Source organism: Ornithorhynchus anatinus, chromosome 2 (genome assembly GCF_004115215.2).
Source record: "Ornithorhynchus anatinus isolate Pmale09 chromosome 2, mOrnAna1.pri.v4, whole genome shotgun sequence".
In the NCBI taxonomy this organism is placed as follows: Eukaryota; Metazoa; Chordata; class Mammalia; order Monotremata; family Ornithorhynchidae; genus Ornithorhynchus; species Ornithorhynchus anatinus.
This window is the reverse complement of record NC_041729.1, coordinates 21729735-21755916: the sequence shown is the minus strand read 5'-3', so window position 1 is coordinate 21755916 and position 26182 is coordinate 21729735. Positions and strand designations below refer to the sequence as shown.

Sequence of the window (26182 nt, the reverse complement as noted above, 5' to 3'; positions counted from 1 at the left end):
TTTCGGGCATCTGCCCAAACAGCCTTCTGCCGCATGAGAGAAATGCACACAACTCCTTGACGCCACCCCCTTTAGAGAGGAGGGCCACTCCCCTGACGACCAATTCCACAAACCTCCCATTCCAAGCTCTCAAAGTCCCGTGTTTCTCAGGGGTGACCAAGGAAGTTCCCGGAAATCATCAAATAATGACTAAATTTTCCCAGGATGTGGGCCGGATATTCGCCCCCACCTTTAGATTAACAGATTTTAGACAGGGTCTTGCCCCTCAGGGAATTTACAATCCAGGAACATTCAGGAACTCTGGAACCTCCCAAGAGCCTAGAAGACACTAAAAACTGCAGTCTGGTTTTACAGTCCTCCTCCAACCCAAAATTCCCGACGGGAACTTTGCCCCGTGTCGACGGCCATGTCCCTGATGTTCTGCCTAAGGGTGAGCCAGGGCTACAGGGTGTGGTTCCACCTCAGGGCGAAGCAGAGCCGAGAGGGAAGACAGGTCTCCTCGGGGGGGAGTCGCCGCTCTCCTGGGCGATCCCAGCTCAGCTCGACCATGCAAGTGCGGTGCCCACCGCTCCGCTGTCTGGGGAGGAAGGCCCCGCGGCACGGAGAGCGCCTCATCCCAGGCTAGTCTGTGAACACAAGTTGGCTGCGAAAAAATGGATGTTTAATAACAATAATCTTTCCGACGTATAAGACAGACTAGATGCCCCCATGGAGGCAGGGGATGCCAAGAAATGGCAGCAGACCGCTCTAGGCCTCTCCTCTGCCCCTTGGGGCTGGCTTCTCCCGCAGCATTGCCGGGTTACATGAGGGAAGGGGGAGAGGGGCACGAATTCCATTCCTGGAACCCAGGGAAATGGGTAGTTTGGCATCTCCTCTGCCAGGCCCTTTTGCCATCCCGACTCCAGGCAAGAGCTCCAACCTGGAGCCACTCTAAGGGGAAGGAAAGCGCAAAGCAGGGCCCTCTCCTCATCCCAACCCAGGAGTGGGGGATGTCTGAGGGAGAAGGCCCCCCCCACGTCGGGCACCCCCAGGCTGGAGGACAAGCACATGTGCAGGGAGAAGGGTGAGCGTCCAGGAGCACTGAAGCTGTGGTTGTCGGCTCAGGCCCCTAGCACAGTCACAGAATGGGACCCGGGGGTCTCTGTGGACCCTGGGGATTCATTCCCGCCGAGCTTTCTTGGATTTCTTCTTCTCTGATTTCTTCGCCTGATCGTGGGCTTTCCTCTTCTCAGCTAGTTTGTTTGCCTGGGAGGAAGACGGAAGTGGCAGGGTAGAGAGATAAGTCAGGGAGGGAAGGGAAAGTGGACACCTCCAAATAACCCCAGGCTCAGGGTGGCGGGGCAGGGCCCCGACTCTCCTCTCAGATTCCCAGTGACCACCTAAGGGCACTGAGCCCGGCTGCTACGGAGAGAGGTGCGTTGCCTTGGCAGCCACCGGGGGAGGGAATGACCTGCGTGGGGTTCTTCTCCTCCCAAGTGAAGCCCAGTCCCCCAGAGTTCAGCGCTTGAGGGTCTGCCCCACCATGGCCAACCCTACCACAAGGAGGCCCTTGGCCCCCACCGTCAAGTCCCCAATCCTCATATTAAGACTGTGAGCTCATCGTGGGCAGGAATGTGTCAACTTGTTGTTAGGTTATACTCTCCCAAGCACTTAGTACAGTGTTTTGCACACAGTAAGCACTCAATCAATACAACTGAATAAATGAATAAAAGGGAAGGGGATCCAGCTCACCTCCTTGTTCCTCCCTGACTCCCACCTCACCACACTTTCAACCCCCTTAACGGAACCAAGACAAAGACACACACCTCGCGGACTTTGCGTCTCTTGCCAAACATGATCTTCCGGTAAAGGTACTTCTCCCTCTTTTTCATCATCATGATGGCGAGTCTCTTCGCCTCGCTCTCCTCCTCTTGGGCCAATCGCTGCTTATCCTCCAGTTTCACCGCACCCGCCGTTACTTTTGGGGTCTTGGAAGAGAAATGGAGCCAGTGAGCCCGGGGCCCCCCGCAATCAGGCACCCACACCTTTCGCCCTCCGACTGCCCACCAGGTCGCAAGAGAAGATCCTCCTGGGCCCCCCAGTACGGTGAGGTCCCGTGGTTCACACGGCAGCGGCAAACCCACAACCCTCAGCCCGGACAAATTCCAACAGGAGAGCCCGGGGTGGGCTAGTTCCCAGGAGGCTTGCATTCCGTACCTTTCCCTGGGACCTCTGTTCTTCCATCACCTTCAGACGCGCCTCATCCTCCTTCTCTGAATCATTCTCCTCAACGTCTTCCTCTTTGGAGTCTTCATTCTCTTCTTCTTCCTCCCCCTCCTCTTCCTCTTCTTCTTCATCCTCCTCCTCCACTTCTACAAAAACACATGGTTGGTTTCTGTAGCTTGGGAGGCATGAATCAAGGGGCAGAGCACCCTCAATTCCCTGGATACGATACCTCCCACCCCTACCCACTCCCTCAGCTCACAGGCCCCCAAGGGCTGAGACCAGGCCCAGGATGGGGCACTGCCACCAATTTAGTGAACCCTTGTTAAATGGATAATACAACACCCCACCCACTTCTGTCCCACCTCCACCCAACCTTTAGAGAAGAGCAAGCTTCCAACTACCAAGGATGACCTTGGCCAAGACAGACCCACAGGATTGCCACATCTTCCCCACATGACCTCTTTCCCAGAGGTCATTTCGAAGAGGAGAGGTTGAGCCCATCGGAGGGCAAACTGTGAGGAGCAGAAACACTTGGCCCGGAGAGTGGTGGGGAGGGGGAGCAGAACTCTTACTCAAAACTAGGGAGACAAAGAGAGCGCGCTGGCCCCTTGCTGGGCACCAGTTACCTGGGTTCTCGCCTCGCTGCAGGGCCAGGAGTTTCAGTTTTTCAGGGGGGACGTAGTCTCCATCCTTCTCGGTTACGAAAGGTGACAGGTGCGGGGGTAGGAGCAACCCGGGGAAATAGTCCTCCACCGGAAGGCATAACCGGGCGTTGACTGAATCAAAAACCCACTGGGGCTGGAGGTAGTACCTGCCGGGCAGACGGGAGAATGGACGTTCCCAAAGAGCGCACGGGATACATGATACACAACAGACGCGGTTCTTCCCCTCAAGGCGCTTAACAGAGTCGGCTAGTCAGTCGACTGTACAGTAAGACAGTATTTATTAAGCACTTACTGTGTGCAGAGCACTATGTAAAGTGCTTGGGAGAGTACGATACAATAATAAACAGACACAATCCCTGCCCATAACAAGCTTAGAGTCTAGAGGAAGACAGCCATCTAGCCACCATAAACCGGTGGTGGTATACACCCACAGCTCACCCATTATGGCTAATAGATAATAATTATTATAAACTGTGATATCTTTTCGGCCCTTCCTATGTGTCAAGCACTGTTCTAAACCCTGGAAATATATGCGATAATCAGGTCAGACAGAGTACCTGTCTCACATGGGGCTCACAATCTAAGTAAGAAGAGGTATCGAATCTCCATTTTATAGATGAGGTAACTGCAGCACAGAGATGTTAAGGAACTTGCCCAAGCAAGCATATGGCAGAGCTGGGTTTAGAACCCAGGTCCTCTGTTTCCCAGGCCCCTATTCCTTCCACTAAGCCATGCTGCTCTTCTCTCGGAACCCCTCACTGCTCCCCGCTTCTAGACCGTGAGCCTGTTGTGGGCAGGGACTGTTTCTACTCATTGCTAAATTGTACTTCCCAAACGCTTAGCACAGTGCTCTGCATACAGTAAGGGCTCAATAAATATGACTGAATGAATGAATGAATCACATTTGACTAAAATCACTATATAAAAAAGCAATTTCCCAAGGAGGGTGAATGATCTAAAACCTACCCTCTGCCCAATCCCTCTCCCAAGCAGGCCTATAACACAGAATAGTCTGCTGTTTTTGAGCCCTGAGTCTTCCCCTACCTCTCAGTCTCTGGCTTTCTGCACAACTTATTTTCTCCAACTATAATTCTCAAATTTCCTATATTCTCTCACTCTCCACCCCCTCTTCCCCATGAATTGGAGGTTGAAGTCCAGAGAGTTAAATGCTTGCATTTTTTAAATTCATGTACATTCAATTTTTCATTACGGAATTTGACTATAAAAAGATTGTTCAACAAATGTGAGCAACTGGTTCCACTGACGTGAAGACCACAACTTGGTTTGTTGATCAGTATGGCTGGCACCAGTGGTCAGGTACACTTGTATTTAGGAGGACATGGGCTTAACGACCCCTTTTAGGACCCTGTCCTGGCTAAAGCACAGGCCTGGGAGTCAGGAGACTGGGGTTCTAATCCCGGTTCTGCCACTTGCCTGCTGTGTGACTCTGGGCAAGTGCCTCAATCTTTGGGCCTCAGTTTCATCTGTAAAAATGGGACAGAAGAGGCTCATTCTCCCGGGCTTACAGACCGTGAGCCCCAGGGAGGACTGAGACTGTGTCCGACCTGCTTATATTGTATCTACCTCAGTGCTTTGCATCATTAAAGCACTGCTCAGACCCAGTAATTTCCTCTTAGAATGCAACTTTAGACAAGACAGTCCCATCTCAAGTGTCAATCTAGGCCAGAGTACCTTTAAATTAACTGGGACAGAGGGAGAAGAGAGGGCTCTGCTGCATCAGATATTTGAGGGAGATGGAGAGAGGATGGGGCAAGGGGCATGTTTCATCTTTCCTGTATGCTCGTAAACACACACACAAGCACCCCCTCAAAATGAAGCTTACCTGCCAATCACAGGCGTCTTTTGAGAAGGTCGGTCAACAATCTGGTGGGTGATTGAGGGGTCATCGACGTTATATGTAGCCCCAATACACACGGATTTGTCCCAAGACACTTCACCTCCAAAACTCCTGTAGAGAAAAAAGTGAGATCCTTGAGAAGCTGGCAGGAGGGAAACCTAAGTAGAAGGTTTCCTGGCTTGGAACAGTCTTCCAGGTTGCGGAGCTCCCCATGTCAATGTCTACCTGCCGTTTCCTGTCCCCCAACCAAAAGGTGGGCAATGGGGGGGTGGAGGGGGAGGAAGGGGGCTCGGAGGGATGGAGGAGCAGAATCTTGTACAGGCTTGAGATGGACCCTGCAGATTCCAAGCTTGTGGAGCAGGATGGCCACACAGCCAGACCTGGATGGACCAAGGAGTTGCCCTGGGAGCTCCCTTTGGGCATCCAAGGCAAGGTCAGGCCATGCTAGGCCAGTGAGCCAGGCCACACCAAAAATGATCTAAAACACCCTTCTGGGCATTACTGTAGCTCAGCACCACTTGCCCCAGAGGCACTATGAAGTATCAGGATTAACCGTATTTACTAAGCACCTGCTGGATTCAAAGCAATATACTAGACGCTTGGGGGGATATACTGAAGAAATCGAAGACACGATTCCCACCCTCAAGAAGCTTACAATCACATGGGTAAGATGAGCAGACAAACTGATGAACTGCACCAGTTAAAAGAAAATAAGACTAGATCTGAATGTATGTGGATAAAGTGTGTAAAAGGGTGCCAAATGGCAGGTGAATGGCATGACAAGGACGACCGGGGGCATTACTTCAAGAATGTCTGTCTGGTCTAGCTCATTCCCAGATTGGCAGAGCCCCACTACTATTTTGCCAGTCTCTGCTGGACCAACTCTGAAGCCGGTATCGTTTCAGGCTGGGCAAAGCGCTACGTGTGTGTATGTGTTAAGGGGAATGGGCAGACAGGAGGGGCACTCAATAAATACGACTGAATGAATGAAAGAATGAGGGGGATGGAATGAGAGAAAAGTGGGCTGTTGCCCACAAACCACCAGGAAAAAGGCCTCACAACCCTAGGTTCCTGGGCATCCTGGGAAACTCCAACATCTTCCCTGCAAATGAACAGGACAGTCTTCCAGTCCAACCAAACCCCAACACAGTTCAGATTCAGCCTCCTGCTCAGGGGACTCAAAGGCGAGGGGGGCTGGAGGCGACGAGGAGTCAAAACTGGGGAGCACGTCCCTTTCCGTCCACCCCTCACCCCACCCTCACCCACCTAATGATGAAAGCTAGGGCCTCCCGGGGCACCTCCCGGTTCAAGAAGAACTTCAATCCCTCAAACAGTTTCTTGTGCTTCTCCACTGCCAGCTGCTCCTTCCTCTGTTCTTCCTGCTCGCCACTCTCCTGTCAAGACAGAAATGATGATGGACCCAGGGGAGAAGCTGGCATTCTATGACTCCCATCCCACACCCTGCTTAAAGGTAGAGGGCAGAAACAGAAGCATCCCCTGGAACTCATGGGCCAGTACAGCCCCCAGGCCTGGCTGCTCTTACCCCGTCTATGGGGAATTCATCCATCTCAGCCTCCTCGTCTGCAGCGGGCACCACCACCCGAGCCAGGCTGGCACTCAGAGCCGACAGTTTCTGGAGAGGAAAAAGGAGGAATGAAAGATGAACTGGGGTGAACACGGGGCGCGCGTTCCAGGGGAATGTAGTTTTCCTTGCTCATGGGAAGTGAATGGAAGAACATGGGATTCCCTTCCTCCCTGTCTGCCAAGCAAGACCTTCCCCAACCAAAGAGAGAGCTACAGTGATCAATTCTTCTCTAAAGCACAGTTCAGTCGGGAATACATCAGTTTAAATAAATTAATCAATGAAGTCACGGTACTCAAGGAATTATCGAGTGCAGGGCACTGTAATAAGCACTTCAAAAAAGGCCTTGACTCTTTGGCCCATCCGGTCTCAAAGGAAACCCCCAGAAGGACTGGGCCTGCTGCTTTAGAGAAAGGCAGAGAACATTTGGGAAGGAGGAAGCTGTGCTCACGGGCACGGAGGAAATGTACAAAACATCTGCTGTGTGACCATGGCCAAGTCACTTCACTTCTCTGGGCCTCAGTTACCTCATCTGAAAAATCGAAGCCCCACATGGGATAAGGACTGTGTCCAACCTGAACTGCTTGTATGTATCCCAGCACTTAGTACAGTGCCTGGCACATAGTAAGCGCTTAACAAATACCACAACTACTATTATTAGTAGTAGTATTAAAAGGGTCCAGCCGGTCCTCCAGAGGTCTCACCTCCAAGAAGCTCTCAGAGTCCATAGCATATGTCTCTTCTTCAATTTTCTTCTGCCCTGCTTCTAGTTGACCCTCGAGCTGGAAAAAAAGGGAGAGCATGAGACCGACAGCAGCCCAGACAGCCCCGCTGGGAAGGAAGAGACCCTGACACAATCACTTTTAGAGACCAGATTCCTATCCAGAATCCAGCTTGCGGGCCCCAGCGCCTGCGAGTGGGGAGCTGATGGGCAGGGCTGGACTCTTGAGGTCACGGCCCAGGCCGCGCAGATGCACCTTACCTTGGGAGGGTACTGGAGGTTGAGTTTCTGATAGAGGCGGAAGTTGACGAAGCCCAGGAGGGTGGTGTAGAACTCTGTGAAGGTGGCCATGACTCTGTAATCCACATCTGTCGGGTGCTGAGAGGGACAAGAGGGTTAATCAGCAGCAGAAGGGAGGCTTACGGGAGAGGGAAGGAAAAGGAAGGAGCTGAGGCTGAGGGGCTCCAGCCCCCCAAGACACCCCCCACGAGGGACCCACCAGGTTACTATATTCCCTGCAGTAACTCAAAAAGGGACCTTTCACCTCTTCTCTAAATCCACGCTCTCCACCTGTGCTTCTGACGCCATCCCTTTCTAACCTTCTTAAAACATTCACCCCTTCCCTTCTTCTCTCCTCGCCTGCCATCTTCAGCCATTCATCTTCCAGTGACTTCTTCCCCACTGCTTTCAAACATGCTTACATATTCCCTATTCTAAAAAAAACCCAAAAACCCTCCCTTGGACCCCTCAGCTCCCTCCAATTAGTTCCCCAACTTCCTACCATTCCTCTTCAAAATTCTCGAGTTCCTCTCCTCGATCCCCTCCAATCTGCCTTCCTCCCCCTTCAATCTATGGACACAGCCCTCTCTAAAGTCACCAGTGACTTTCTTCTTGCCAAATCCAAAGGTCTCTACTCTAGCCTAATCCTCCTAGGCATCTCAGCTGCCTCTGACTCTGCAGACTTTCTTGAAACTTTACCCAACCTTGGTTTCATTGACACTCCACTCTCTTGGTTCTCCTCTTATCTCTCTCACTGTTCCTTCTTGGTTTTTCTCTGACAATGGGGGTCCCTCAAGGCTCAATTCTAAGTCCCTATCTATTCTCCATCTATGCCCACTCCCCTGGAGAACTCATTTGCTTCAATCTCTATGTGGATAATTTCCAAATCTACATCTCCAGCTCTGAACTCTCTTTCTCTGCAATCTCGCATTTCCTCTTGTCTTTGGGATATCTCCACCTGGAAGTCCCACCAACAGCTCAAGCACTTAGTACACTGCTCTGCACATTGTAAGTGCTCCATAAATACCATCGATACCACCTCAAACTTAACACGCCTAGAACTGAACTCCATATCTTCTCACCCAAATCTTCGCCATCTTTCCCATCATTGTAGGCAATACCACTGTCCTCTCTATCTTACAAGCCTGTATCTTTGGCACTGTCTTCAAGTCATCTCTCTGATTCAACCCATATATTCAATCTGCCACCCAATCCTGCCGGTTCTATCTTCACAACACTGCTAAAGTGCACCCTTTTCTCTTCATCCAAAATGCTACCATGCTGAACCAAGCACTTATTCTATCCCGTCTTGACTACCGCATCTGCCTCTCTGCCTCCCACCTCTCTGGTCCATACTTCACTCTGCTACATGGATCACTTTTCGACAAAAACTTTCAATCCGTGTCGCCACGCTCAAGAGTCTCCAATGGCTGCCCACCCACCTCCACATCCTACAGAAACTCCATACCAATGGGCTTTAAAAGCACCCAATCCAGCTCTCCTCATCCTACCTCACCTCACTGATTTCCGGCCGCAATCCAGCCCTCACACTTGACTCCACTAATTCCGGCTTGCTGTGTGCCGCATCTCATCCATCTTGCTGCCGACCCCTTTCCTACGTCCTCCCTCTGGCCGGGAAATCCCTCCCGCGACATATACGGCAGACCATCATTCTCCCCATCTTCAAGGCCTCATTTAAGTCACATCTCCTCCAAAAGGCTTTCCCTGATTAAGCCTTCTTTTTCCTGGTTTTTTCTCCCTTCTGCATCGCCTATGTATTTGGATCTGTGACCTTTGGTCGTTTGCTATTCGCCCCACCCTCAACCCCACAGCACTTATGTACATATCTTCAAATTGTATACTACAAATTACACATTTACATTAATGTCTGTGTCGCCCTCTAGACTCTAAGCGCATTCATTCAATTGTATTTACCGAGCGCTTAGTGTGTGCAAAGCACTGTACTAAACACTTGCGACAGGACACTATAACAACAGGCAGACATATTCCTGCCCATAACGAGCTCAGTCTAAAGACGAGCTCACATGTGGTCCAGGAACGTGTCCACCAACTCTGTTGTATTGTACTCTTCCAAGACCTTAAAGAAGGGGGAGAATAATAATAATAATTATGCCGTTTATTAATCGCTTACTATGTGCCGGGCACTGTACAAGGGCTGGGGTGGATACAAGCAAATCGAGTTGGACACAGTTCCAGTCCCACATGGGGCTCACACGCTCGATCCCCATTCTACAGATGAGGTAACCAAGGCCGAGAGAAGTAAAGTCACTTGCCCAAGATCACAGAGTTGACAAGTGGCGGAGACAGGATTAGAACCCATGCCCTTCTGACTCCCAGACCCGTGCTTTAGCCACAAAGCCATGCTGCTTCTCTGAAGAGCTCCAGGAACTGCTGCCTGGAAGTGCAGATTTGTGCAGCCTCTTTGATGACAAACTAGAAGCAACAGGGAAACAACAGGAACCTACAAGCTTCCGCAAAAGAGTCTAGAAAACAAGGCTGGGCCCTTTTGGAGAAAGTATCCAGAAAACAGGGAAGTGATTCCTTAAGGCCAGAGAAAGACACGATGTAAGCTCACCCCTCCCTTGTTGTTGGGATCGATCCTGCTAAGGCAGGAAAAGCAGAGCGAAGTGGAGCTCCGAATCCAGTCAGTTGACTGTGATTTTGAGCACCTACTCGGCGTAGTGCTACACTAGACATCTGGGGATCACGCATTATAACGTTCAGAATGCTGGAACATCTTGCCCTTGAAGGCTTTAGAATCAAATGGCAGAAACAAGGCACACGATGTTGAAAATGAATACGGTCCTCCCTTGTTATGTGCGGGTGACCGGTTACAGAAGCTCCCACAAAAGAGGATTAACCCTAAATTTCAACGGCCTGGCCACCCAGCCACTGAAGGGGCAGTGGCTGGTGACCAAAGAAAAGGCAGACAGCGGGAGTTGGGTTGGGGCCAGAGTCTGCCCAGCCGTGAGTTTGGGTACACCTAACTGCACAGGCCCAAATCCAAAATCCACAACCGCCAAGAGACTGACTAAACTATTCTCATATTCTTTAAGGAATGAGCAGTACACTGAAAGCGAGAGACAGGTGTGAGGGACTGTTAAAAGAGGTGTTTGGGGCAAGGCAACAAACAAGACGAGGGGAGAGGAACTGAGCTGACGGTGAGTCTTGAAGTCAAAGGCCAGGACCTGAGTGTAGAAGACATGAGCAGTCATTTGGCAGTGCACTCCAGTCAATAAGTTTTTATTATTAAACTTGAATCTGACTAGGACTTTATTTTTCCAAAATACTTTCACACCAAGTACTTCAATTAGTCCTCCGAATGGGCAGTCAGTCATATTCACTGAGCGCTTTCTGTGTGCAGAGCGCTGTCCTAAGCGCTTGGGAGAGTTCAGTGTTACAGACGCATTCCCTGCCCACAGCGAGTTTACAGTCTTTTACAGTTGGGCACTGTTACCCCCCCCATCTGACACATGAGAACATTGAGACCCAGGGAGGGTATGTGATTTGATGAAGATCCCAAGGCAGGGAGTGCAGCTGATAAGCTAGCGCCAAGAAACTGAAGAGGGGAGAGACTTGAGGTAGCCCAGTACAGAGGTGGTGGTACTTAGCCCCACCGGGAGATGAGTCTTGGATCAATCAATAGTATTTATTGAGCATTTGGCTGTGCGCAGCAGGAGAGTTCAATATACCAGAGTTGGTAGACATGTTCCCTGCCCACAAGGAGCTTAGAGTCTAAAGGCAGAGATGGACATGAACACGAATTATGGTATGTACGTACACGCCGTGGGCCGAGGGGGAGGTGAGTACCCAGGGCCCAAAGAGTAGAGATCCAAGAGCACAGATGATGCAGAAGGGAGAGGGAGCCGAGGAAGAGAAAGCTTAATCTCTTGGAGCTGATGTGCTACGCAGGAAGAGGTTGACCGATGGAACATTACGGAGGAAGAACCAATAAGGCTTCCCATCGACAGTGTTTGGAAAGTTGGACGAGAGGCCCGGGTTCCAGCGGCAGCCTTCCTGGGATCACCTCGAGGACCACGGATTATTCTGTACCAGCAAAAGATGTCGAGCATAAAGCTCCTCCGGAACCTCCGGCGCCAACCTCCTTCCCTTAGCCTGAGCCCAGCGGTGGCACAGGAAGACTGCTCGGGGGGAAGGCAGGAAGCTGCGGGGAGCAGAGAAGAATAAACTTATTCCCCCCTCCCCCAAGCAGCTGGGTGGCTAACTCTTGGACCCTTCCACAAAGGCTCCCCATTCACCAACGAGAAGGAGCTCGCACAAAGGAAGTGTCTGAGCTTTCCAAGTGGTGGGGGGAGGGGATGGAAGAAGGAGGGGATACAGCAGTCATCCGCCGAAAACTCCCGGGCCTATAGGAAATGGACCCCAAGGTGCCGCAAAATGAAACAGCCACGAGCCCTAGAAACCTCTCCTCTACACCATGAACTCTCCTTCCCTCTATGGGATTAGGAAGTAAAGATGGTTTCTAGATAAGGGAGAGTCTGGACTAGCAAGGATGACTATAGGAGTGGGCGTGTTTGCTGCTGCTGCTGCTCCTCAGCCCTCAGCTATTTATGACGCCCTCCTCCCAAGACTCCCAATTTAATGTTTGACAGGAGGCTCCATTCCAATGCTTCTGTCCAAATGCCCTTTACCCTCTGCAGAACCAAACTCCAAGCTCTCCCCACCCCAAAAAGGAGCTGGTCAATTGATAAAATGAGTCAGTAGGACAAGGAGAATAAGGACACGAGGAGCCGATCACGTGAACCCAGGAGAGAGTCCCACATCCCAGCGGTTTACCGGAACTGGGAAAAGTAGCACAGCCTAGTGGAAAGAGCCCGGGCCTGGGAGTCAGAGGACCTGGGTTCTAATCCCGGCTCTGCCACTTACCTGCTGTGGGACCTTGGACAATTCATTTAACTCTTCTGTGACTCAGTTTCCCCATCTGCAAAATGGGGGTGCCATAGCTGTGCTCCTTCCTGCTGAACCCGTGAGCCCCATGTGGAACCTGCTGACCTTGAATCTACCCTAGCGTTTAGTATGGGGCCTGGTAATATAGTAAGCATTTAAAAAGCACAATTATTATTACTATTCTCCAACTGAGACCGACAAATAACACTGCAGACGACCAAGACCAAGACAGGTGGGGCGAGGAGTGGAAATACTCACATTGTGGGCGAAGGCATAGGGTGTAATCCACACGACAGGCTGCCCCAGCACCTCTGCCTCATAGTAAATCCCTTTGATGGACAGAAACACCTGAGGAAATGGGAAATGGAGGATACTGAGCAAGAGAAGATGCGGAGAGGGGGAAAGAGGAAGGGGAAAAGGCAAGAGGACTCCGGACTCACCTTTCGCAGGGAGCGGGAGGCAATGACGTAGTTAAGAAACTCCACTGTCAGACGGCGGCAGAGTTGAATGGTCTGCACGTGGCACTTGCCCGTTCGGGGAAAGGTGGAGAATAAAAAGCACATGGACAGAGCGTCGTCCAAATCCCGCACGGCGTCGATGAAGGTCGGGAATCTGGCACCGGGGCGGGAGAAGGACAAGAGGGTGACAGGTGAAGGAGAATCTCACAGGACTCAGGAAATCCACGGGGTCCCCTTTCTCTCACCTTAATTTCCCACCTTATTCATTCTTTCAGCAGTATTTATTGAGCGCTTACTGTGTGCAGGGCACCGTACTAAGCACTTGGGAGAGTATAACGCAACAATAAACAGACACATTCCCTGCCCACAATAAGTTTACAGTCTACATGAAAACAGCCATCCAGCCACCATAAATTTGTGACGGCACACACCCACAGCTCACTCTGGGGGGGCAGGAGAGGGAGATGGACATTAATATAAATAAATAAATTACTGATGTGCTCGTAAGTGTTGTGGGGAGGGGGAAGAAGAGAGGGAGCGAGTCGGGTGATGTAGAAGGGAGTTTGGGTAGTGTCTTAGATCTTGTCCTTCTCGCTGAGGTCTAATTGGGAACATTTGATTCTTACCCCCTTTATTTCTCTCGAAAAGACCTGTCGCTCCAAAAGATGGTGGTGCCAGCCCTGAGGGGCGTGGCATTACAGCACTGCCTTCTGTTGGGCAGGCTGCATATCAGCACCACGGGCACAAGCCCATCTTCCTCTAATCTCTTAGGGGAAGTGCCACGGTGGAAACCCTGTATGTGTGGGCGCCTCCAGGTGACGGTTGTTGGAACAGATGAGGCAGATCAAATAATAATAATAATAATAATGATAGTGGCATTTGTTAAGCGCTTACTATATGCAGAGCACTGTTCTAAGCGCTGGGGTAGATACAGGGTGCTCAGATTGTCCCACATAGGGCTCACATTTTTTAATCCCCATTTTTACAGATGAGGTAACTGAGGCCCAGAGAAGTTAAGTGACATACAGCAGATAAGTGGCGGAGCCAGGATTAGAACCCACGACTTCTAACTCCCAAGCCCGGGCTCTTTCCACTAAGCCACGCTAATAATAATACCGATGATGATGGTTTTTAAGCGCTTACTATGTGCCAAGCACTGTTCTAAGCGCTGGGGGAGATACAGGGTGATCAGGTCGTCCCACTTGGGGCTCACAGTCTTCATCCCCATTTTAGAGATGAGGGAACTGAGGCACAGAGAAGTGAAGTGACTTGCCCAAAGTCACACAGCTGCTTAGTGGCGGGGCTGGGATTAGAACCCACGATCTCTGACTCCCAAGCCCGGGCTCTTTCCACTAAGCCGTGCTGCTTCTAAATAATGGATAATAGAGAGGAGCCAGCATAACAGGGTGGGATCTAGCCCAACCTGATTTCAAGCAACGGATGGGGGTCATCGGGGCTCTGACGCGTTGCGGTGGTCAGTCTGCACATGGTTGGGAGTGCCCCCTGGCCTCCCCACCCAAGCCCAGCAGGTCGGAGAAGCAGCATGGGACAGTGGATAGAGGCCGAGCCCGGGAGTCAACAGGTCACGGGTTCTAAACTTGACTACGCCGCTTGTCTGCTGTGTGACTTTGAGCAAGTCCTTTAATTTCTCTGAGCCTTTGTTACCTCATCTGTAAAATGGGGATTGAGACCGTGAGCCCACTTAGGACAGGGACCGAGTCCAAAGAGATTTGCTTGTATTTATCCCAGCGCTTAGTACAGTGCCTGGCACACAGTAAGCGCTTAATAAATACCATCAATATTACTATTATTATTATGGGGTCAAGATGTAATCCAGGGTCTCCTCTACACTCGTGAGTTAGGAAATCACCCTAGTTACATCTTGGGGCTCAAAGCGCCCTGCACTTGGGAAGAATGAGGCACCCTTCCCTGGAGGGGCCTGGGCTTGCCCCAAGATGCTCCTTCCCTCAACTGTAAGCTCACTGTGGGCAGGGATTGTGTCTGTTATATTGTAATAATAATGATTATGGCATTTAAGCACTTACTATGTGCCAGGCACTCTACTAAGCGCTGGGGTGGGTACAAGCAAATCACGGTGGACAGAGTCCTTGTCTCATGTGGGGCTCACTGTCTCAATCCCTATTTTACAGATGAGGTCACTGAGGGACAGAAGATAAGTGACTCCCAGGAGAAAAGTGGCAGAGCCAGGACTGTACTCTCCCAGGTGCTTAGTACAGTGCTCTGCACACAGTAAACGCTCAAGAAGTACAACTGACCGACCGCTCCGTCCCGCTGAGGGTGAGCAAATATCCGAGACCCAGGTGTGGTTCTACATCCAACCTCCTCTGGGCGACCCGGTGTCACCCTGAGCTGAAACAATGACCACGGGGCACAGTTTCATGGACCATCCTCGGTGACCTGGGCGGGCAACATGCTGAGGTAGCAACCGGTCCTCTTTACCGCTGGACTCTGAACTTCTCCTCGTGTATTATTTTTCGAGAAGCAGCGCGGCCTAACGGATCGAGCACCGACCCGGGAGTCAGAAGAACCCGGGTTCTAAGCCCAACTCCACCAAGTGTCTGCTCTGGGACCTTGGCAGTGTCACTTCACTTCTCTGTGCCTCAGTTCCCTCATCTGGAAAATGGGGATTACGACTGTGAGCCCCACGTGGGACAGGGCTGTCCAACCCGATTTGCTTATATTCACCCCCGCACTCAGTACAGTGTCTGGCACTTAGAAGCACTTAGATACCATTATTATTAATATATATCTCATTTCATCTTCCCCCCCGCTCTAGACTGTGAGCTCATTGTGGGCAGGGGATGTCACTGTTTACTGCTGTATTATACTTTCCCAAGCGCTTAGACCGCTGTTCTGCACACAGTAAGTGTTTAGTAAATCCGACTCAGTGACTGAATGAATCTTTCACCAGACGTTTCCACTTAATTTTTAGATTCTCAGCCCCTGGAGGGCTATTTTTCTGCACTCTCACCCGGGCTTTTTTCCCAGTGCTTATTGCAGTGAGCTTAGTACAACAACTAAAAAACTACAGTCAGCCGGCTCTTGCAGAATGCATGTTGGGATGGAAGGAGGCGGCAAAAGTAGGGCACATTATCTGGACGAGACCCGCCTGTCTGGATAGAACACCGGGCGCTATTGGGGTAGGTCAGGGTGAGGCTTAAAACGCTTAGTACAGTGCTTTGCACACAGTAAGCGCTCGTTAAATATGTTTGATTGAATGAATGAATGAAAACACCAGGTTTCCTACATCAGAGAAGCAACTCTTATGCTATAAGAATAGCAAGAAGGGACCTGGGAGTTCCCATCGGGAAAAACTGGAGCGGTAGTGGAGTTGTCCTTCAGCTCGAAGAGGACACTGCCTATGGTGAGAGTGCAGAAAAAAAAGTAGTGTGACCCCACGGGGTGTTCCATTTGCAACAATAGGAGTTTGATCGTAGGTCGCCATGCCAGGAACTCTGGTTGCTTGATGGATTCCCTTCATGTAATGCAGCAAAATGCCCCTTATCTTCAGATGTGACTGAGGTCTGAGCTCTCCTCCTACTCCTCCAGCTGTTCTCTTCCTCTACTTCTCACCCCAACTGGGGGTGGCCTTCTCTTTTCACTTTTCATCCACTCCCTCTCTCCTGGCTTCAGCTACCCATTCCGTGTCAATGACTCCCAATCTGCCCCATCAGCCCTGACCTCTCTCCTTCTGTGCAATCTTGCATGTCCTCCCCGCCGCAGGACCCTGCTACCTGGACAGCCCACCAGCACCTCCTGCTCATTATGTCCAAAACTTGAATTTCTCGTCTTCCCTCCCGATTCTTCTCCTCCGCCTAACTTTCCCATCATCCTCGACACCACCATCATCCTTCTCATCTCAGAAGTTCACCACCTCGGCAGCGCCCCGCAAGACTCACTCTCTCGTACGTCCTCCTTTTCAACCCCTGGATTCAAACTGTTGCCAAATCCTATCGGTTTTTTCTCCCCATCATTTCCAAGCTCCAATCCTTCCTTCTCTATCCAAAAGACCAATAAACAGGTCAAGGCACTTCCCATATCCTGGCTGGATTACTTCTTCAGCCTCCTCACTTGTCTCCCAGCCTCCAGTCTTCCCCTCTCTGGTTCATACTTCACTTTGCCACCCTGACCATTTTTCTAAGATTGGGAGCCTCTCGAGGGACAAGGTCCATGTCTAATTCCCAAATGTGTGTTCTTTCCCAGCACTCAGAACAATGCTTAGTACAGGCATCACTTAACAAACACTATTACTACCAACTACTATCACCAACTCCAATGTATGCTCCCAAGCACTTATAACACACAGTGTGCTCTCAATAAATACCATTGATTGATTTAATATTGAAGAGGAAGTACATGTACACGAGTGCTATGCAAAACTTTATCCATTCTCTCCACCTCGCCCAACTCCTCAAAACTTGCAAAGGCTGTCCATTCCTCCCCTCATCAAGTGAGAACCTTTGACCGTTTGTTTTAAGGCTGTCAATCAGCTCTTTCCCTCCTACCCATCCGCTCTCTTTTCTGCCACCTTGCACTCTTTGTTCCCGCCACTATGCCCTATTTCCATTTCCCCCACAGCCGATTTCCTGCTCTCGCCTTTCCCCCTGCCTGGAAGTGCCTCACACTTCAAGCCCAAGAGACAAGCTCTCTTCATCTTCAAAGTCCTTCTGAAATCACACTGCTAAGAGGTCTACCCTGATTATTCTCTCACCCTCCCGGGGTTGTAGCCCCCCACACCTGCCACTTCAGCATTTCTGCATCACCTAACAACAGGTCCACTCACCTATCTAGGCCGTCAGCCGGGAAAAACACGGGCAGGGAACGTGTCTACTAATTTTGTTACACTGTACAAGCCCACGCGCTTAACACAGTGCTCTGCATACAGTAAGCGCTCAACAAATATGATTGCTGTATACATCTTACACTTCCTCTAATTTATTCAATCAGTCAAGGGTATTTATTGAATGCATACTGTGTACTAAGTGCTTGGAAGTGTACACTAGAGTAGGAATTAGTTGTAGTAATAATGTTTATTAAGCCCTTACTGTCAGTCAATTGTATGTAATGAGCACTTACTGTATGCAGAGTACTGTACTAAGTGCTTGGGAGAGCACGATATAATAAACAGACACATTCCCTGCCCACAACGAGCTGACAGTCTAGAGGGGGAGACAGTCATTAATATACATACATTACACATATGTACATGAGTATTGTGGGGCTGGGAGGGGGGATGAATAAAGGGAGCAAGTCAGGGCAGTGCAGAAGGGAGTGGAAGAAGAGGAAAGGAGGTCTTAGTCAGAGAAGGCCTCTTGGAAGAGATGTGCCTTCAATAAGGCTTTGAAAGTGGGGAAGAGTGATTGTCTACTGTCTGCAGAGCACTATATGAAGCACTGGGAAAGAATACAGAATTGGGAAACATACGGATCTTGTCCCTTGAGAGGCCCACAATCTGAGTTGGTAGACACAATCCCCCTCAGGGAGTTTACAGTCTACCAGGGGTTGATTACGCCTCTCTGCTCGGCAGAGCAATTTGGACGCTTTTAGTTTAATTAAGAAACAACCCGGTCGCTGCTGGATCATCTAACCTTTTGAAGGAAGCGTGGAAAAACATCACCGCCCGTAACTGAAATTTACAGGTGGCCAGAACTTCTAAGATGCACGATGGTCCCAAGTCCCCCTGAACCAGGATGCTCCAGACACCCAGCAGACACTTGGAACTTTGAATATCATACGAGATGATCGAGCGAGATTTCCCTCCTTCGGTCAAGGTCCCGAGTGGGCGGCTCAGATCTGACCACAGGTTTGTGCTCCGGGAGCACATTGTAGCTCGAGCAGTCAGGCCACACCAGAGGCCTTGTGTGAAGAGCCCAGGCAGGAGCCTGGGACTCAGGAGACCCAGATTCTAGCCTGGCTCTGGTCCGGCCTGCCTTGCGACCTTGGGCACGTCATTTAAGCCTCCCTGGGCCCCAGTTTCCTCATCTGTAAAATGGGGATAATACTTGCTCTCCCCACCTCTTTGGGACTATGGGGTTCAAGAACTGGGCCCCACGGCCCAATCTGATTATCCCCTATCTATTCCGGGGCTCAGCATTTAGTAAGCCCACCATAAAAGCCATGACTGTTAGCAGGCCAGGTGACGTGTTTGCCGCAGTTCTCCTCTTAGATGCCCTGCTCACCTCTCCTTGATGATGTGGTCAAGTTTGTAGCTGGGTTTGTTATCTTTCAGGCGCTCCACGGTGTTCCATTCGCTTTTTCCATATGCCTTTCGGAGCTTCCGGACAAACACCTGAGGGCAGAAGGCAGAACGGATCAGAGTGGTGGAAACGGCTTTTCTAACACCACCCGGAGAACCCTTGGTTTGAGAATCTGAAAAAGCAAAGCCCGGAAGCCCCCTGGGATCTGTCTTTTGTTTCCTTAGGCAGCAGAAGACCTTAAAGTCGCTCAGCCTTCCTGGGAGCAAAAACTGATAGCATTCCCACCTTCCACACCAGAAAAAAAGACCCAGAAGTTAAGTAACTTGTCCTGTGTCCCAAAGCTAGGCCTCACTGCCAGTCTCATGTTGCTTTTCCCTCTTGGAAGGACTTCAGAATCCAGGCTAGATTCTGCCACTTCAACGTTACCCCGATCTGCTACAACCCAGTCCTGTCTCTGGCTTCTGCAGGAGAAGCAGCATGACCTGGTGGATAGAGCTCGGGCCCGGGAGAATGACCTGGGTTCTAATCCCAGCTCCGCCACTTGCCTGCTGTGTGATCTTGGGCAAATCATCTCCCCTCTCTGGGCCTCAGTCCCCTCACCTGTAAAATGGGGATTAGGACCGGGAGTCCCATGTGGGACAGGGAGTGTGTCCAACCCAATTAATTTGCATCTACCCCAGCACTTAGAAGAGTGCTAGGTATGTAGTAAGCACTTAACAAATACCGTAACTATTATTACCCCCTTAATTGGCTCCCGTGCCCAAAGCCCCCACTGACCGTTCCAGACCCCAAGTCCCCTTCTCAGCCCCCAGTGTCCCCGCCGCCTACCTCTAGGCCTGGATGCCCTCGCCCACAGCTTTAAAGGTCAAAGAGAAATCACCGGGCAGGAACTTCCCCAGCTCCACCCTCATTGCCCCAACATTTCCCTCCCGCTTAGTTCCGCTCTTCCCTTCTTTCCAAGCACTCAGCCCAACGTGCCGCTCTGTCCCAGTCTGTCAGACCCACCCACACCTAGAATGTTTCCCCAGGAGGACCCCAGGCCTCCTCTGAACCCGCTCCAGAGTCACGGTCTTCCCCTCCCAGAATCTGGGTCTGACTACCACCACCTGGCTGGCCTTCAGGATTTCATTCATTCAACAGTATTTATTGAGCGCTTACTATATGCAGAGCACTGTACTAAGCGCTTGGAATGTACAATTGGATGAAGGTCCCACCCCAAGCCCCTTGGATCTAATACTGAACTCCTACCTGCCCCATACACTCCACCTAACTTTCCCTCCACAGTGGAAAGACGCGCACACACACCCCACCCCACCCTCAGACGCAAAACTTTGGTATTCTTCTTATGAGGCAAGTAAGGAAGACGACAAGTCTCCGAAAACTAAAGGGCGGCAGGTGGGACTCCTGCAAACCGAGGATATCCTCTAGGAGGACAGGAAACCCAACCAATCAGGACCCCCAAATCCCCCGCAAGAGCCGGAGATACCTTATACTCTCGGAATTTGTTAACAATGGGCTCGTGAAGTAGAAACTTGATGTCCTTGAGGAGGTAAAAGGTGCGGGCTGCCGTGGAGCCCTTGTTAACCTTCTTCTTGTGTTTAGGTTCATGGGGATAAATCCCTTTCAGGATACACAGGCGCCTGGAGCAGTAAAGAGAAATCCACGTCAGCCTTCTCACTAGTCCTCCAAGATCCTGAGATGAGGGATTACAGGGAGCCCTGCCACGGCCCAAACTGTTCCACCAACTCTCCAACTTCTATCGCCAATTGTAGAAAGCAAAACAACTAATAAAAACACTTGGGTCAACTTAACGAACAGTCCACGTGAGCCAAATGGGCTCACAGTCTAAGTCTCCATTTTACAGATGAGGTAACTGAGGCACAGAAAAGTGACTTACCCAAGGTGACAAAGTAGGCAAATGGCATAATCAGAATTAGAACCCAGTTCCTCCCAACCGTTTGGTTTGGTGAGCTTTAATTCTACGTCACCCTGACTTGCTCCCTTTGCTCTTCCCCACCTCCCAGCCCAACAACATTTACGTACATATCTGTAACTTCATTTGTATTGATGTCTGTCTCCCCCAACCTAGATTGTGAGCTCATTGTGGGCAGGGAATTTCATTGTTTATTGTTCTACTTTCCCAAAAGCTTAGTACAGTGCTCTGCACACAGAAAGCCCTCAATAAATACAACTGAAAGAATGAATCTGTTACAGAGAAGCAGTGTGGCTTAGAGGAAAGAGCAGGGGCTTGGGAGTCAAAGGTTGTGGGTTCTACTCCCAGATCAGCTGTGTGACTTTGGGCAAGCCACTTCCCTTCTCTGTGCCTCAGTTAGCTCATCTGTAAAATGGGGATGAAGACTGTGAGCCCCATGTGGGGGAACCTGATTGCCTCGTATCTACCCCGGCGCTTAGAACAGTGCTTGGCACATAGTAAGCGCTTAACAAATACCATCGTTATTATTACCCAGGACGCTCCAGGGTTCACAGGCCCATTACCCAATCTGTGGATTACAGCTAGACTCCCTTTTATTCTTCAGGGCAGCACAGTGTTGAGCACCTCCACTAGACAGTGTCACCAAAAATCTAAATGAGTCCAGCTGGGGACTTTGTGATACTCTGATAATATGCTGAGGAGGAGGTTGATATGACTAATGCAAACAAATCTATAGATTTCTTATCAGACCTTATCACTTATCAGAACTACCCCTGCTCCACAATCACTCTGAAAATCACGGATGAAGGGAACCCGGCCTTTGGGAATGTGGGAGTCAAGGTTACTGGGCTGTCCATCCTACCCCCACCATCCGACTGTAAACTTGTTGTGGGCAGGGATCATGACTACCAATTCTGTCATCATGCACGCTCCCGAGTGCTTAGTACAGTACACTGCACACAGAACGTGCTCAATAAATACAACTGATCCAACTGATTCACCTTCCCCGACGTCCTTCGCTTCTTACCTGAAATCCGCAAGACTGAGCTGCAGCTTCTTCCTGGCTTTGTTTCTGGTGATATAGTTGGTGGCGGATCCTCGCTCGTACTGGGCAGAAAAAGGAACAAACGCTCATTAACTGTTAGTTTCCGCGCAAGCCTAAGGGAGTTCATTTTTCAGGTCGAGAAGTCCAAGGGATTAGGAGAGAGGGCTGGGGACAGGACACAGGCTTTCTGTGACCCTAATACTATCTCACTTCCATGTGTTTTGAGCTCCTGAATAACCTCATCATCCTTAATGGGTAAATGGGATGAATTACTTTAATAATATTAATAATAATAATGTTGGTATTTGCTAAGTGTTTACTATGTGCTGAGCACTGTTCTGAGCTCTGGGGTAGATACAGGGTAATCAGGTTGTCCCACGCGAGGCTCACAGTCTTCATCCCCATTTTACAGATGAGGTCACTGAGGCCCAGAGAAGTTAAGTGACTTGCCCACAGTCCCACAGCTGACAAGTAGCAGAGCCGGAATTCAAACTGCAGCCTGGCGCAGTGGAAAGAGCATGGGCTTTGGAGTCAGGGCTCATGAGTTCGAATCCCAGCTCTGCCACTTGTCAGCTGTGTGACTGTGGGCAAGTCACTTAACTTCTCTGTGCCTTAGTTCCCTCATCTGTAAAATGGGGATTAAGACTGTGAGCCCCATGTGGGACAACCTGACTCCCCTGTGTTTACCCCAGCGCTTAGAACAGTGCTCTGCACATAGTAAGCGCTTAACAAATACCAACATTATTATTAAACCCATAACCTCCGACTCCCAAGCCCGGACTCCTTCCACTGAGCCACGATGCGTCGATCCCCGGAGCCTAGACCCTAGACCCGTTCCATCGTCAGTGATTTATTGTGTGGCAAGAGGCTAGAGGAACTCTGTGACGGGGTCAGTCAATTACTGACATTTATTGAGCGTTTATTGGGTGCAGAGCACAGTACTAAATGCTAAGGAGAGTACAACAGAATTGGCAGACACGTTCCCTGTCCATAAAGAACTTGCAGTCTAAATTGCGGCACCGCACTACGTTCTCTTTCCTCAGCCAGAAGTAAAGCAGAGAAGCAGCGTGGCTCAGTAGAAAGAGCCCGAGCTTGGGAGTCAGAGGTCAGGGGTTCGAATCCTGCCTCTGCCACGTGTCAGCTGAGGGACTGTGAGCAAGTCACTTAACTTCTCTGGGCCTCAGTGACCTCATCTGTAAAATGGGGATGAAGACTGTGAGCCTCACCGGGACAACCTGATTACCTTGTATCTCCCCACCGCTCAGAACAGTGCTCTGCACACAGTGAGCGCTTAACAAATACCAACATTATTACATTATTATTCTGGCTGGGAGTGGCACAACAAGCTCATTCTCCAACGGGTGCCCCGGGGAATCCCGGATGGGGCGGATAAGCCATGTCCTTCGCCCTCGCCTGCAGGAAAAGTAGTCAGAGGAACCTCTTAACAACCCTCTAAGGTGTAATAATGATGATGATGATGATGATGATGATGATGATGATGATGAGGGTGGTATTTGAGCGCAGGCTTGGGAGTCAGAGGTCGGGGGTTCTAATCCCGGTTCTGCCACTTGTCAGCTGCGTGACTCTGGGCAAGTCACTTCACTTCTCTGTGCCTCAGTTCCCTCATCTGTAACATGGAGACTGAGACTGGAAGCCCCACGTGTGACCAACCTGATGACCTGGATCTCCCCCGGCACTTAGAACAGTGCTTGGCGTATAGTAAGCGCTTAACAAATCCCATCACTATTATTAACAAACACCATTATAATTATGATTATTCACTTCTCTGTGCCTCAGTAATGAGAAGTAACACATCCCAGTGGAAAGAGCAAGGCTTGGCAGTCACAGGTCATGGATTCTAACAAATCCCATCATTATTATTACTATTAATAATAATAATAATAAAAATAATGTTGGCATTTGTTAAGCGCTTACTATGTGCAGAGCACTGTTCTAAGCGCTGGGGGAGATACACGGTAATCAGATTGTCCCACATGAGGCTCACAGTCTTCATCCCCATTTTACAGATGAGGTAACTGAGGCCCAGAGATGTTAAGGGACTTGCCCACAGTCCCACAGCTGACAAGTGGCAGAGCCTGAATTCAAACCCATGACCTCTGACTCTCAAGCCCGGGCTCTTTCCACTGAGCCACGCTGCTTCCCCTAATTAGCAAATCCTATCGTTATTATTACTATTAATAAATCTCATCATTATTATTAACAAATCCCATCATTATTATTAACAAACCCAATCATCAGTATTAACAAATCCCATCATTATTAACAAATCCAATCATCATCATTAACAAATCCCATCATTATTGTTATCATTATTAATTAACAAATCCCATCATCATTACTAACAAACCCAATCATTAACTAACAAATTCCATCTTTATCATTATCATTATTAACAAATCCCATAATTATCATTATTAACAAATCCCATCATCAACAAATCCCATCATTATTATTATTATTAACAAATCCCATCATCAACAAATCCAATGATTATTATTAACTAACAAATTCCAACTTTATTATTATGAATTAACAAATCCCATCTTCATCATCATTAACAAATACCATTATTAAATAATAACAAATCCCATCATCAACAAATCTAATCATCATTATTACTACTGGTTAACAAATCCCATCATCATTATTGATTATTAACAAATCCCATCATCATTATTATTACTGATTAACAAATCCCATTATCATTATTATCGATTAACAAATGCCATCAGCATTATTATTAATAATGTTATTTGTTAAGGGCTTACTATGTGCAGAGCACTGTTCTAAGCGCTGGGGTGGATACAGGGTCATCAGGTTGTCCCACGTGAGGCTCACAGTTAATCCCCATTTTACAGATGAGGTAACTGAGGCACAGTGAAGTGACTTGCCCACAGTCACACAGCTGACAAGTGGCAGAGCTGAGAGTCGAACCCATGACCTCTGACTCCGAAGCCCAGGCTCTTTCCACTGAGATTAACAAATGCCATCATCATTATTAACAAATCCCATCATCATTATTATTATTGATTAACAAATGCCATCATTATTATTAACAAATGCCATCATTATTAATTAACAAATCCAATCATTATTATTATTATTGATTAACAAATGCCATCATTAACAAATCCCATCATCATTACTATTATCGATTAACAAATGCCATTATTACTAACAAATCCGATCATTATTATTATTGATTAACAAATGCCATCATCATTATTAACAAATGCCATCATCATTATTAATTAACAAATCCCCTCGTTATTACTATTATTACTAATAGAGCGGAGTGAGGCCGGTGGGGCGTTTACCTTCTTCTTCTCGAGGCCTCCCATGCTGCCGTGCCGCGGCTGGCTCGGCGCTGCCGGTCCCGACCAGGGCCGCTGGCCTTCCTTCCCCCACGTGCCGCCCGCAGGACCCCCAAGGCCCCCACTTCCGGGGCCGCCCCGAGCGCCGCCGGTTTGGGTCGCGCCCCTCCGCCCCTCCGCCCCCACAGCACGGACCCGCCGCGGGAGAATCACACCCCGATCCGGGCTCGGAAGCCGGGCCTCTCCCTCTCCGCACCTCTCGCTTCGGAGAAAGGCGGCGGGGAGACCACGTCGCCTTTCAGGCAGTACGGCGGCCACCCGCGCCGGGCCCGGGGCCTGAGGGGAGGCCGCGGCCGGGGGGGAGGGGGAGGAGAGCATGCTTCCCGGTGCATGCTGGGATGAGCCGGGTTGGCCTCAGTTGCCAGGCTTTGGGCCGGGCCTTTTTGCCATTCATTCATTCATTCATTCATTCATTCATTCATTCATTCATTCATTCCTATTTATTGAGCGCTTGGAATGGACAATCCAGCAACAGATTGAGACCATCCCTGCCCAACAACGGGCCCACAGTTTAAACATAGGAGAGAGACAGCAACACAAGTAGTCAGGCATCAATATCCTCAAAATAGATAAATAGAATCATAGATATATACACATCCTTCATTCAATTGTATTTATTTAGCACTTACTATGTGCAGAGCAGTGGACGAAGCACTTGGAATGTACACTTTGGCAACAGATTGAGACCATCCCTGTCCAACAACAGGCTAATAGTTTAAAAGGGGAGACAGCAAAACAAGTAGGTAGGCATCAATACCATCAAGATAGATAAATAGAATCATAGATATACACACATCATTCATTCAATCGTATTTATTGAGAGCTAACTATGTGCAGAGCACTGAACTGAGCGCTTGGACTGTACACTTCGGCCATACATTGAGATCATCCCCG

The 26182-nt window shown here is 49.6% G+C and overlaps 1 protein-coding gene across 1 annotated transcript; it reads right to left on the bottom strand.

Moving 5' to 3' along the window:
* Window positions 1–639: 639 nt before the first annotated feature.
* Window positions 640–25314, bottom strand: PES1 (pescadillo ribosomal biogenesis factor 1). The gene is made up of 15 exons (XM_029058337.1): window positions 25232–25314; window positions 21876–21955; window positions 20402–20555; window positions 18898–19007; window positions 12680–12851; window positions 12498–12587; window positions 7293–7409; window positions 7015–7092; window positions 6272–6361; window positions 5995–6122; window positions 4714–4839; window positions 2832–3016; window positions 2197–2351; window positions 1806–1967; window positions 640–1245 (listed from the first exon to the last, which is right to left on the bottom strand). The coding sequence occupies exons 1-15, from the start codon at window positions 25253–25255 to the stop codon at window positions 1159–1161; spliced, it is 1758 nt and encodes a 585-aa protein (XP_028914170.1). The 5' UTR covers window positions 25256–25314; the 3' UTR covers window positions 640–1158.
* Between the last annotated feature and the right edge of the window lie 868 nt (window positions 25315–26182).

Coding starts and splice junctions, on each gene's coding strand:
- PES1 (XM_029058337.1), bottom strand. CDS start 25,255: ATGGGAGGCCTCGAGAAGAAGAAG. Junction 21,956..25,231: donor GAGGCCTCGAGAAGAAGAAG/GTAAACGCCCCA, acceptor TTTTCTGCCCAG/TACGAGCGAGGATCCGCCAC. Junction 3,017..4,713: donor AAGACGCCTGTGATTGGCAG/GTAAGCTTCATT, acceptor TCTGCCCGGCAG/GTACTACCTCCAGCCCCAGT.